The 12,711-nt window shown below is 44.0% G+C and overlaps 3 protein-coding genes across 16 annotated transcripts in view; 2 read left to right on the top strand and 1 right to left on the bottom strand.

Moving 5' to 3' along the window:
* iqsec1a (IQ motif and Sec7 domain ArfGEF 1a) overlaps positions 1-4,440 on the top strand; it is a 96,830-nt gene extending 92,390 nt beyond the window's left edge. For all 12 annotated transcript variants that reach the window (XM_085782650.1, XM_085782649.1, XM_085782641.1 and 9 more), the window contains one exon: positions 593-4,440. In XM_085782650.1, coding sequence (XP_085638776.1) covers positions 593-606 — 14 coding nt within the window. In that variant the 3' untranslated portion in view covers positions 607-4,440. The remainder of the gene's footprint in view (positions 1-592) is intronic.
* A 991-nt stretch (positions 4,441-5,431) lies between these two features.
* On the top strand, positions 5,432-6,651 carry gp9 (glycoprotein IX platelet). 2 transcript variants are annotated; one of them, XM_085782635.1, is made up of 2 exons: positions 5,432-5,587; positions 5,950-6,651. In XM_085782635.1, exons 1-2 carry the CDS (start codon positions 5,539-5,541, stop codon positions 6,606-6,608), a joined length of 708 nt encoding a protein of 235 aa, XP_085638761.1. In that variant the 5' UTR covers positions 5,432-5,538; the 3' UTR covers positions 6,609-6,651. The 2 variants fall into 2 exon arrangements, with proteins under 2 accessions (XP_085638761.1, XP_085638760.1); XM_085782634.1 differs by having other exon boundaries at positions 5,445-5,587; positions 5,894-6,651.
* A 377-nt stretch (positions 6,652-7,028) lies between these two features.
* Positions 7,029-12,639, bottom strand: LOC146984963 (haloacid dehalogenase-like hydrolase domain-containing 5). Of its 2 annotated transcripts, none has more exons than XM_085782621.1 (8): positions 12,568-12,639; positions 10,792-10,995; positions 10,557-10,669; positions 10,363-10,456; positions 10,222-10,255; positions 9,642-9,816; positions 9,349-9,537; positions 7,029-8,332 (listed from the first exon to the last, which is right to left on the bottom strand). In XM_085782621.1, the coding sequence occupies exons 1-8, from the start codon at positions 12,622-12,624 to the stop codon at positions 7,936-7,938; spliced, it is 1,263 nt and encodes a 420-aa protein (XP_085638747.1). In that variant the 5' UTR covers positions 12,625-12,639; the 3' UTR covers positions 7,029-7,935. The 2 variants fall into 2 exon arrangements, with proteins under 2 accessions (XP_085638747.1, XP_085638746.1); XM_085782620.1 differs by lacking the exon at positions 12,568-12,639 and adding an exon at positions 11,887-12,187.
* Between the last annotated feature and the right edge of the window lie 72 nt (positions 12,640-12,711).

Genomic DNA, 12,711 nt, shown 5'->3' with positions numbered 1-12,711 from the left:
GGACCAGAGCAGGTTGGGGGGGGGGGGTGTCCAGGCCTGTTGAGAAGTCTGCACACAAGAACTTAGCTCCTCCTCCTGCCTTCTGACGTCTAGTTGAATGCTAATGTGTGGATGATGAGTTTGCCTGTCACATCCTCTGCATGTGGAAACTATGCCTCCATTGATTATAACATGTTGCATGTGTGACTCTTAGAGGGTTTGGCACACTGACTGCAATGAAGATGAAATGTTGTCTTTTCTGCCCTTGTCGATGTCATTATTTGTGTTTCTAATGGTGATTACTTTTGTTACAGATTTACTGTTTTCAGGCCAGTTAGCCCCTTAACAACAGCTGCTTTGAATACAGGCTCCTCTCATCAGGGAGTGTGTTTGTCCCAAGCTGAAATATTCCTAGTGTTGCTGCTGCCGATCATGACAACATTTTTAGTTTCCCATTTGCATGCCCTATAACATTTTGCTACTTGTTTACCTAAAATAAGACAAGTGTGAATTCATCCTGCTGGTGCCTTGCAGCTGTAGTTTAGTAGCTGTTGTGCAGTAGCACGGTGTCTGACTCTGACGGACATGCTGTTGCCTTGTTTCCTTCCTGCAGGGGTCCATCATTAGCAGTCCACACACACGCCGGAGAGCCACCACGCCGCGCGAGGGCGCACCCCGCGGCGGCGGAGGCGGCGGTGGCGGCCACCACCAACCCTCCATCCCTAACTCAGCATCGACTTCCATCCTCGGGTCGCTCTTCGGCAGCAAGCGAGGCAAACCGCCATCCCAGGGCCACCCCCCTTACCCTCCGGCCGGCCACCCCACCCTCATATCCCATAAGCCCCACCCGACCAACCTGCACCACACGGCACAGGTGGTACACACAGTGCAGACCTCCCAACACCCGGGTCACCACCCCCAGTACTGCCAAGTCCCACAGAACCCGCCGCCTTACCACCACCACCACCACTACCACCCGCCTCCGCACACGCAGTACCACCAGCACCCGGCCTACGCCTCGCACGCGCACCAACACGCCCACTCGCAGCAGCAGCAGCAGCAGCAGCAGCAGCAGCAGCACAGCCATTACAGCCAGCATTCCCATCACTCCTCACACTCCTCCCAGCACGGTTCCCACCACCACAGTCAGCAGCCGGGTTCGGCGCCTGGCGGACCCAAACCCAAACACAGTGGCATCAGCACCGTAGTGTGATGCTCCGAACACGAGAGAGAGGAGAGGAGAGGAGAGGAGGAAGCGTGGAGGAGCGGGACTGTAATGAAAGAGGGACAATTGCTTACACCAAAGGGACTGACAGCATAACTCTATGGCCTGTCCACTGTGTTTTAACTGCTGCTGTGATGGAAACCGGTCACACGCAGTCACCTTTTTCACCTCCAGGTCCAACAAATATGCAGGATGGAAATCGGACTCAAATCTTCCACTAGGGGCCTTTTACTAGTTTGCCTGATCATGGGCTCGGCCCTATCAGGGTTTTGGGAGCGGGTGCGGGAGAGGGGGGGGGGGGAGTGTGGGGGAGGGGGGGGTTTCTGTACAGGAAGATGCTCTTTGTTTTCCACACACACAAACACAAACACTCACACAACGCCCGGCCGTGTCGGCTGAAGAGAAAAAAGTGTTCGTTTTTTTTCTCGGCAAGTCGCTCCCCACTGCTTCACCCCCTCAATAGCCCCCCCCCCCCGTCTTTACCTTTGCGTAATCAGGAGGGAAGACGACCTGGGACCGTGAGAACATGGCTGACTGTTTTCTCTGTCACAGTGACGGCATAATAATTCCTCGTGCACAGCCTTTTTCGGAAGTCAACTCTCAACTCCTTGGTTTTTGCAGATCCTCCCCATCATATGAATGCTATTTGTTGTTGCCTCCCGTAGAGCTCATACGTAGTGAAGAACCTAGGTATAATCATTTCACACTAACTTAAATCAAAGGACAGGTAAACAACTGAGTCGACCATCTCAGTCATAGTAGTTCTAGTGCTGTATTTACTGTAGATGACAGCTATATGTGTTGTCTCCTAGTTCTCATAAATAAATGTGCCAATTATTAATGCATAATCTATTTAGTCAAGACTTCATGTACAGTATATATTGTGCGTAAAGTAATTTGTAAGATTATACTTACAATTATTATTATCAGCAAAAATGAATTTTATCAGTATTATACTGACTCTGTGGTAACGGGATGTAGACCTGAAAGGAGTGAACTCCCATTCAGTCCAGCCTATAATCTATTAATCTATTCTGGAAGTTTTTTTTGCCTTTCAAATGGATCAGACAGAGACTCTGGGCGGCAGCTGTTGCATATGGGCCTGACAAAGTGCTGTGCTGTCACAGCCGAGGCCTCGAAGCAGACTTCCTGTCAACTCTCACAAATGATACCACGGCCTGATTGGTTGTTTTAATCTCAGTTTATGGCTGCTTAAACTGTAATAAAAAATAAAAATAAAGAGAAATAGCAAAAGACGCTCTGCGGCTGAGTTCACGTTACAGATGGACCCACAGACCGTGTTGAACACGTGAAGTCTGTCGCCTTTAGCGTATACAACAGCTGCTCTCTCCTGACTCTGCAAATCAAAAACAGAAATACTTTTCAAAATCTTCTTTTGCCTTGTTTAGTATATTTTTTTTATTCACCGACAAGGTTTTGATGAGTGAATAAAATCGGTTCTTACATAGTGAAGTATTTTTTTCATCGTTTTTCTATCATGTGTGCAATATCTTTGTACTGATTTTGTACATTAAGAACAAGCAAGGTGTCCCTCCAATTTGTGCGTTTTTTCATGTTGCGTCCTTATTTATTTATTTTCTTTTTTTGTTTTGTTTTTAACCCCCTGTCAGAGTCTTTCAGTAAATTAATGTGTGGCTGTCCTCGTGGTCTTACGAGTGGTACAGACTCGGAGTTCAGTGGAATATCTAGTGAGTGATTTTTTTTTTCCAGTTTTTGTTTTGTTCTGTTTTTGTTTTGCATGTAATGTTATTGATGTGAGGCTATCCTCTGCACATTGTATAACAAAATCAGTGTTACCATAGCAAGTTTAAGTGCAATCATGTTCAGAAAATGCAGACTTGTACTTAAGAGTGGAGGGAAGTCTGTTATCTTGTTGTCCAGGATGAGATTCAGGTGAAAAAAAAAATCTTTTCTTTTTTTTTCATTTAAGAATATATAAATACTTACTTATACAGTTCACAGTAGAAAGAGGAATGTGTGTATATATTTTAATAAAAAGGAATATGCTTCTCTTTGGGCTGAACAGAAATATTTTGCTGGATAAGCACATATGAAAGAACACTTTCATTTTTTTCAGGAAATGCAGTTATAATATACAAAATGCAAACTGAACAAAGGAACTGGGTATATGTAAAGAATAACTTTATACATTCTACAAATAAGAGTCTATTCTAGTGTGTAAATTAGTGACAGTAATCTGTTTGTCCCAATATTCAGGTTGTAAATGTATTTTAACATTCACAAAGAAAACCATTGCCATAAGTCAGGCTTACTCTCACACATTAACGAAGAAGGTTCAGATGGCCGACATATCACAGATGTGGGACATTAATGATCAGCTGAATGTGTCTTTCCATTGATTCCAATATTTTTGCTATAATTCTGAAATCTTGGGATGATGTAAAACCGAGGAATCTGTTTCTTTTATTTCCGTGTGTGCGTGTGTGTGTGTGTGTGGTTGTTGTAGTGCTTCCAGTGTCTACAGTCATTATTTGTGAGAAAGTACCCCAACAATGCACTGCATGGATCTGATGCATCATGTTGTCCTATTCACTGTGAGCTGATGGGATGAAGAAAAAAAAAATCAGCCTATAAATTTTGACTTCTGCTTTGTTTTTTTTTGTTTGTTTTTTTGTTTTTTGACTAATTGTGACTTCTTTTTTTTTCCTGATGTTGATGTGTTCTCGTTGTTCCATGTTAGGCTGGTAGTTATCGAAGCTCAGCATGCATTTCATCAACAAAGCCATTGTGTAAATTACAAACATAAAGAACATTGCACTTCTGTTGCTGAGGGCTCTCATCATGTAAATATGGGATTTTGATGTGTAAACTGAAACTGTGTGGTTCTAAGGGTTTGTCTTTATGAAGCTGTAAAGGGACCAAGACAAAGGGGCTAATGGAGCTGTACATAATGTGTATATGATCAGTACTCTATTCTGATATCTGCAGTCAAGATCAGGATGTATATACATCACCTCATAGACGGATGTGAGGGGTGATATATGAACATATCGATTGTCTCCGCCATTTGCTGTAGAAATTTAAAAAAACTGACTGTTAGAAAGTTTGTTGCCATTTACATTCAGCTCTTTTCATACATCCTCCCTCACACACACACACACAAACACACATACGAACACATAAATACTGTACACACGGACACATGTACACACATCCTGCTCCGAGCTGTTCAGTGTGGCGTGAGACACTTTTTTTTTTCTTAAAAAAAAAAGGATAAGACAAGAACGGCCTCATTTATATGTGCATTCTGTTTGTACAGTGAGTAGTGAGTCAGTAAAGACCCCAGTTATTGTAAAACTTCAACTGTGACAATGTTGAGAACGCAAAATAAACGAATATATGACTTATGGTACCCATGTGTTGTTTTGTGCTCTGCGGTGCTTTTCACACTTCATTATCTCGTCAAGAGCTGAGTCACCTGCCACTGAAAAGAAAGTGAAATAGTTTTATTCCCTTTTTTCTCTTTGTGTAATGCATTTCCCATCAGAGGCTTATCTGCAGGCCCTCATATCTTCCACTTCCAGCCTCCAACAATACTTTTTTTTTTCCACCAGTGTTGCAGCATTTCCACTGGAGGACGTGCTGCTGTGAAATGAAAAAGAATATCTGTGCCATTACACCACCTATAGGTGAAAATAGATTATGCTGCACACAGCTCCTCCATGGATCACCGATTGAAAAATGAGTGTTCATACACTTTACCTCTCAGCTTTAAACCAATTCTCCGAAGCTGTGGAAATGTGGTATTTCAATTTGTTGGATTCCTTGGACTTGCGGTATTCAGCCTCGGTCGATGTCCATTCTGCTTTTGTGGTCTCAAAATTTCCATTAAGAAACATTTTCCTTCTGCCCTCGAGCCCATTCAGAACTGGCTGCAAAAAAATATCTCATTCAAATCCACATAAAGCTGCACGCGCTCCCAGCTGTGCACTGCGGTGAAGTGCCCCCCCACCCTCCACCCCCACGTGCCCTCAGCACTGCAGTGGCTGTCAGTAATGAACACTGTGTAGGAGAGCCTCAGATAGCCCCTGCCACTCTTTTTAATAGATAAACTCTTATCTCCTGTAAGCAGATGGATTCCTTTCATGTCATATGCGCCATCGCTGTGCGGTGTCATTGGTGCGCTCCTCACAGTGACGTGGTTTTGTATTGGGTGAACTGGGGGGTTTAGGGACACGTCAGTTACAAAACAGGGACACCGTGAGGTCGGGAGAACTTTGGACAGACGCTTAAAACTGCAAAAAAACAACATTGGGACAAGAGCAGTGTGGAGACATGATGAGATTTTAAGGATGACTGGCACCACAAATAGAAACAACCAAGTTGGCTTGAATCTAAAAGGTTTGGTTTGCTTGTTTTTTGTTGTTGTTGTTGTGAATCTAACTTTCACTTTGGCCACATTTCAATACTTGCTTCTATTACAGCTCCAAGCTACACAGGAATGTTTCATTCAAGTCACGTTCTGGACCAAATGAATGTTAATCTTGTCCTTATGCACAGCCCAAGTAAAATATAACAGTTTGCCACACACGGTGCTGCATTGTGAACAATCTCTAAGGCTTTCTCATTGTTTTAGATTATTTCCTATTTTTATACAAACTGGAAATTACAATGCAAGTAGGTAATCACATTTTCCTGAACCTGCAGGATGCTCTCTGGTTTGAGCTTAGCTGTCTTCTTCCTCCTCTTGGCCTCATCATCAGGAGCACATACCGATGGTCAACCGCGCCTCTGCACAGTCCTGCTGTCTACTGGTGTGAAGATGAACTGCAGCTCTTCGAGCCTCATGGAGCTGCTGCCTCCTCCTCTGCCCTCAGACACCACAGAGCTCCATGTGCAGGACAGCGCGCTCACCTCAGTGGCTCCGGGCCTGTTTGACAAACTGGTTGGTTTGAAAAAGGTTTCGCTATCTGGGAACTTCCACTGTGACTGCAAGATTCAGTACCTAAGGAACTGGCTGCTGAGGAACAGACATGTTGTTGTAAAGAAACCAACCTGTGCCGGCCCGAGCTCTGTGGCTCAGAGGGCCGTCACTGAACTCAGCGAGGACTTCTTCTCCTCCTGTGTCCCATCGAGCTGCAGCGGCGGGACTTACAACACGCTGCTGGGCCTGATGCTGTGCTGCGTCATCGCTCTGCTTCTGTGGAGCCTGAAACTGGCCAGAGTGTCCACCTTCATTCTGTCCATAGATGAGAGACACTCAGGTTTTGAAGCCCACCTTCTGCGCTCACTGAAGCCCAAACACAGGAGGAGGCGGCTCACAGAGGAGTTGTCACAGGGGCCGAATTTAAACATGGAGTTACTGCCACAGGTTCTGGATGTGCTGAACAAGAAGCACAATATAAAGATAAAGGCAACCTGAGAGACACCTTTAACTAAAAAAAGAAAATATTAAAAATAAAAAAATACACTACAGGTGACTAAAGGTGAGGCCTGTGACATGACTGCACAATGGATTTCTTTGTTTCCTGTGGAGTTGATGTTCTGCTAAACCTCCATTTCTAACAGTGCAACCTACGGTAATATCTTACTCATTAAGGCCAGAAACGCACCAGGGAAAACCCATTTATAAAATATTTTGACTTTTATTGTGTTGAAATATCCACATATTATGAATCACCCTGCATTATATTTGTCCTCTGTTTGATCTGTCAAACCTATGGGCCTTTTAAGACTGAGACAATTCAACATTTACATTGAATTATGTGGATATGCTGTATATCTTGGTCATTTTGGTTAATTGTTAATCTCTCATCTCTGTTTAAAACAAACACACACACAGACAGTTTACAGCGGTTGTGTAACTGTTCCTTTTATTTTCTTAAGTTAAGGTATTTACAATGAGGGAATTACTACAAATGGTCAAACATGGGAAGGTAAAAGCTTTTGATTGGCATTGTATTTGTATCTAAATAAATTCTTGATTAGCTTTTACTTTTGGAATTACTACACCGTTATAGGTTAAACGTAACAGGTTATGGCAGGAAGATGATAATGATTGATAATGATGACATTTAGATGAAGGTCTCTGATTTGTGCAAATACTGGTCAAGGCTCTCACAACTAGACATCATTCAGACAGACAGTACTATTAGAGGACAATATTGCACATCAAACAGTTGTTGTTGTTTTTTTCTTTTCTTTTACAGTACAAGTATTACTCTTATATTCATGCATAGATTTTCCAGGATAAATGGTAAGGTAAACAAATGACTAAAAATGTAATAATAAAAAGTCACCTTGAGAATAAAGGTCAAATGTTTTCTGAATATGCTTCTTAAAAACACTGGTAAAATCTTGTAATAAATATAGGATGATTTCAGGATTTGTAATAATCTAAAACGTTACTATCACTAAAAAAATATTTAGTAGGGTCAAATAAGGCAGATCTTACACTTTTCCTTAATGAAAAACATGTAAGTAAAGACTATCACAAAAACAATAGAAAAAGAGCAGTTGGCTGTAACAGTTACATGATTAATTTTCTCTAAAGTTTTTCTCAGTGTTGAAAATTTAGAAGATGACCCATATTTTTCATATTCTCAATGCCCTATCAGGTGGTTAAACGATGTCCACAGTGTTAGGCTCCCACAGGTTTACGCATTAAAACGGTGTACCCGGTTTAACGCCTCGCGTCTCCTCTACTTTTGTGCCTCCACCCTCATGTAAAACCTTGTTTCCTCAAAACTCTACTGAGGCACAAACTTCTCCTGCTCAAAGATCAGGTCGACGGCTTCGGCCACATCCTGCACGATGTGTCCCGGCTCCACCAGCGCCGGGTCGAACCTGAAGTCCCGGTGGCCGTGGAACACAGTCTCTTTGATGCAGCGGTTGGCGTCGCTGGGCACCTCCGCTTTGGGGTTGTAGACGCCCGTGCAGACGAGGACAGACTTACAGGACGTCGCGGACGGCAGCGCCAGCTCGCTCTCCCACAGGTTGTCCATCTCCTCCTCCTGGGGCACCGCCGTGGTGGATCCAGTGGCGGCCACCATCTTTGCGATGGCTTTGGGGTTCTTTCTAGCCACTCTCTCCTCCAGGTGGCGGCTGTACAGATTGGCGCCATAGATGTCAGTCATAAGGTTATCCCTGAGAGAGCAGAAGGGTAGAGGTTACTTAGTGTGCAGCAATAAATATTGATTGACAATTTGTGCAAGAATGTTTTCTGCTGCTCTGCAATAAACAACGACCAAGCGCCGACACGCCACCACAGAAGAGCTATACCAGCACAACTGTGGTAAAAAGCTGAAGTGAAACATCTAAGTCCTGACACTTTTGCGACCAGCTGACATGGAGGTTCTGTTTTTCACAAACATTTTCTCACCAAATTCATTTGGTAACACTTCAGTAATGTTACCTCCATGTTTTCCTGCAGCACTTTTCAATTTACTTAAAGCAGAAGTAAGCGATCCGGTCGTTTTGGCTAATGCTGCGTTCCAGGCAGGCTTTTGAAATCGTAAGTTACAGCTTCAAGTCACGACTTACGACTTTGTAGCGTTCCAGGCAACCTGCAACTCGCGTTTCTCCGACCTGTTGCCTGTGAAAGTGCACTATAACGGCCACTCGTAACTTCCGACCCGTGAACTCGTACCAGATCGAACTGGTTTTGGGGAGTCGTTTTTGTGACTCAAATATGGCGGCCTGAACAGCGCCATGTTGGATTTACCGGCCAAGAACCCGCCCACTGGCCTCAAAGCAGCTGTCCACTGACCTGTTTGGACCTGTCACTCAACGTTTCCGTGCCCTAATTGGCCAGAATTTTAAACCTAAAAATAGTAAAACGGTAGAGTTAAAAAAAATTCACCCCCCTCAGAGTGTGTGTGGGGGTAGAAACTATCGGTTGAGACTAAAAAACGTAATGGCACCAGGCTGTAAATATGTTTTTTAAAGCTGTAAAGTCGGCGATTTTAACATGTCAATGGTCAATGGAGAGATGCTCCCTTCTGACACCAGCCCCCAGCGACAGCCGAGGGGATTGCAGTTTTTTGAACGCGGAAGTGAGCTTCACTTCTCAGGCCGACAACTGCCCCCTGGGTTCTGATCCCGGTGCAAATCGTATCTCTATCCCATAAATACATAGGGCAGAGAGAGACTCTGTGTCTTACCCTATGGCGTAAAGGGAAGTGATGGGAAGTTTCCATTGCCGCTGCATGGCCTGGCTTCTGATGAGGTATTCTGCAAAATGATAGGTCATCTCACTGGGTTTTCCCATGAGCGCCTCGTACTTCAGGTCTTTGCCTGTTATCTTCTTGTAGATGTTCTCCAGGCACACAAGAAACGTCCCGTGGCCAAACCTGAGAGACAATGACACGGAGGAAGAAAGACAAGACATTCAATTCATGCCTTTAACTCCCAAGTGTTCAATTTTCTGTGACAGCGCTTGTTTTTAAAAGGTTACCGTGGAGAATGTGCCTCAGCCATCCACATGAGGTCCATGTTGCAGGCGAGCAGGGGCAGGTGAGGCATCTTTTGGGTTTGGTGAACACTACTGAGGTTACCATTGGTCAATAAGACATCAACTATCAGCTGCAGGTTGGTCTCCCATCGAATCGGCTCCCCGAACAGAACCACAGCTGCACAGGAAAAGGTTAAATCACTGACATTTTATCACAACTAGAGTTAACGCCTTGCAGTTGTAAACCTCCACCAACCGGCCAAGTTACATGTTATACAGTCACAAACTCTTCATGTGTTACGGCATTAAATGTTTTTACTGATCATTATGAGGCCGACCTTTGACTTCTTCGTAATGAACGTGTGTGTAAAATTGTGTCATAATCAGCACATGAATTTTTAAGTTTTGTGAGGTCACAGTGACGCTGACCTTTGACCACCGAAATCTAATCAGTTCATCCTCAAAATGATTGTTTGTACACAATTTAAAAGAACCTGATGATGTTACTGCGATATTATGTTCATAAGAATGGGACTGGTGTATGAACAAACATAAAGAAGAAATAAGAGGAACGTGCTCTTACCTTCGACCTTGGGAAGGTTGCTAACAGGACTGGACTGAAATGACATAAGGTAAAATAAACATATGGTGCTAAAACTGAAAGAAAAAAAAAAAATTCAATTTTTCCACAATCAACGTATATATAAACATTTAAATATCTCACCGGCAGTTTGGGTCTCCTGTTGTGATCCACCATGTCCAACAACGGGTACGATTCCCTCAGCATATCAATACTGACAACGTTGTTGAAGCCCAGACTAAAGACAAGAGAGTTATGGATAAATGAGGAGGATTAGGAGTCAAGTACACCTGGAATTAAGCATAGAAAACATAACAAATCAGGATTTCCAGGATTACTTTTTAGCAATTTCCAGAACTGGGCCTTGTCCTGACACCAGCACACATTTATCATGGAACTTCTTGAACATCCTCAGGGGGCTGTGGGACATGATGACTTGATCTTGTGTGATCTGCAAACAGATGAAGTGTGAGGGGTGGGTTACTTCACAGTGCACACAGGATAAATACAAAAAACAGAAGTGCATGTTTTATGCACGAGGCTGCATACAGCAATCGTCTTTAGAAAACTCACAGGTACTCCCAGGATGTGAGAGAGCTGGTCTGCTTTAGTTTGTCGGAGGCAATTCCCTGCGTTTGTGACAAAGACAACTGGCACCACAAACTGTCCCTGAGAGTCGACCAACTTCTCAAACGCCTTTTTTGCTGCAGGGATTGGCATCCTTCCCCGGACAAGTACGCCATCAATGTCAAACAACAGCCCAAAGCTTGGCTGTGTCTGCAACAGGGGAAGGACAAGAAGAAACTGGTTAGTCAGCTAAACCGAAAGCGAGACAGTCAAGGAGCACAGCCATGATTTGAAACGTGACAGAGCAATGTGATGAAAACCTAGGGGGGGTGAAATTAGGAATCGCTTAAATCACTAATGGTCTTTAACGTGACAAATTATGAAAGGGAAGCAAACAGGACTTGTGACCCAAGCACACAGCTCCATTCTTACACCAGAAGAATTACAATCAGAATCCAGAAGGAACACTTTGTCATATTAAATGACTAAGGTTCATTTTATAGTATGTGCAATGTCTGGTTTTTATTGTTTAAAAGCATGACAGTGTATTTCTTACAACATTAATGATGGATTTGGCTCCACAGTTTAAAAATAATAAGGGCCTTTCTTTACATTTCCAACATACAGCTCACAGTGGGAGTCGTGTGGTGACACAGCAGTACAGAGGGATATTTGGTTACACTCTTGATATATAACAAATAATCTCCCCGGCTATGCAAACACACACACACACACACACACATGTAATTGGATCTTTGTGCTTCTTTCCTCACTGTTGTTCCTGTATCTGGGGCTGAGGCAACAAACAGGGAACACAGTGTTTCAGTGTTTTTTTTCCCCCTCTCTCTCTCATGGGGGAAAACACAGTAGCCTAAGCTGCATCTGGTGTCACATCCTCCTTGCTGCTTGCTGCCTTCAGCCCCGCCAGCGCATCCACATCTGACAAAAGTTGCGTGCTACATTGTTATGCAACGTCGACCTGCTACATACTAACAAAAAAAATAATAAAAAAGATCTGAACAAGACATCGTCGTGTCAACAACGTATTGTTCACCCCGAGCCGAGCCAAGCCGAGGCGGCAGCAACAGCTCCACACCGTACCTTGCTATTAGACTGAGTTCCGCAAAACCCGCACCGAGAACCGACAATCCCAGCTTTGCGTCTGGCTTGACGGTTACTCAGGCTGTGCAAGCCCCGGTAAAACGACACGAGTCCCCTCATCTCCTTTATTAATCACCGGTTTTTAATTTAAAAAAAAAAAAAAAAGGGATTTAAAAAAAATAGATATAAATGGCCCCTGCATAGAGCATGAGCCGGCTCGCTCCGGCCGCGCAGGCTGTTGTGCTGCTCTGCTCGGCTTGGGTTTTTTTTTTTCCCCCGATAATTTCCTCGTCTATAATTTGACTGGGCGAGACCCGGTGACGTCATATGAGGAGTAGGAGGGTCTTTCTCTCTCCGCATCTCAGCTGGGGAAGAGCCGTAAAGCTGCTGCATCTGCACTGCAACCCCCGCTGCCATTTTAGACTCCGAGGTGGAGCTAAACCCTCAGTCCTGCGCGCACTAAAACACACCCGCATATTACGCATACAGACACACACACACATACACAAGCCAGCGCTGCGTTAAATACAGCAGCTTCGTTGATCCTCATTAACCTGAACCACGTTTTGTTTGTGTTTGTTCCCCCACCTCCGCAGGGTTTCTATTAATACACATAAAGGCATATATCCTCTGATGAGTCACCTATACGCAGCACGTGGCACAACATGGATCCTGGTGGACCTTCAGACTTTGTTCTCCATTTTGCTCCTCGGCTCTCATCTCCAGGACGCAGCTCATCTCTTCCACCCTCGTGTCCCCAGTAGTGCGGCATTTAGATTTTTTTTTTTTCTGCTGCATGAAACCAGGAGGAATTTCACACGGAAA

Source organism: Trachurus japonicus, chromosome 7, assembly GCF_045865225.1.
Source record: "Trachurus japonicus isolate A0001 chromosome 7, Traja_1.0".
Taxonomy (NCBI): Eukaryota; Metazoa; Chordata; class Actinopteri; order Carangiformes; family Carangidae; genus Trachurus; species Trachurus japonicus.
Note: the sequence above shows the minus strand (reverse complement) of the source record. Positions and strands in the feature narration are given on the sequence as shown.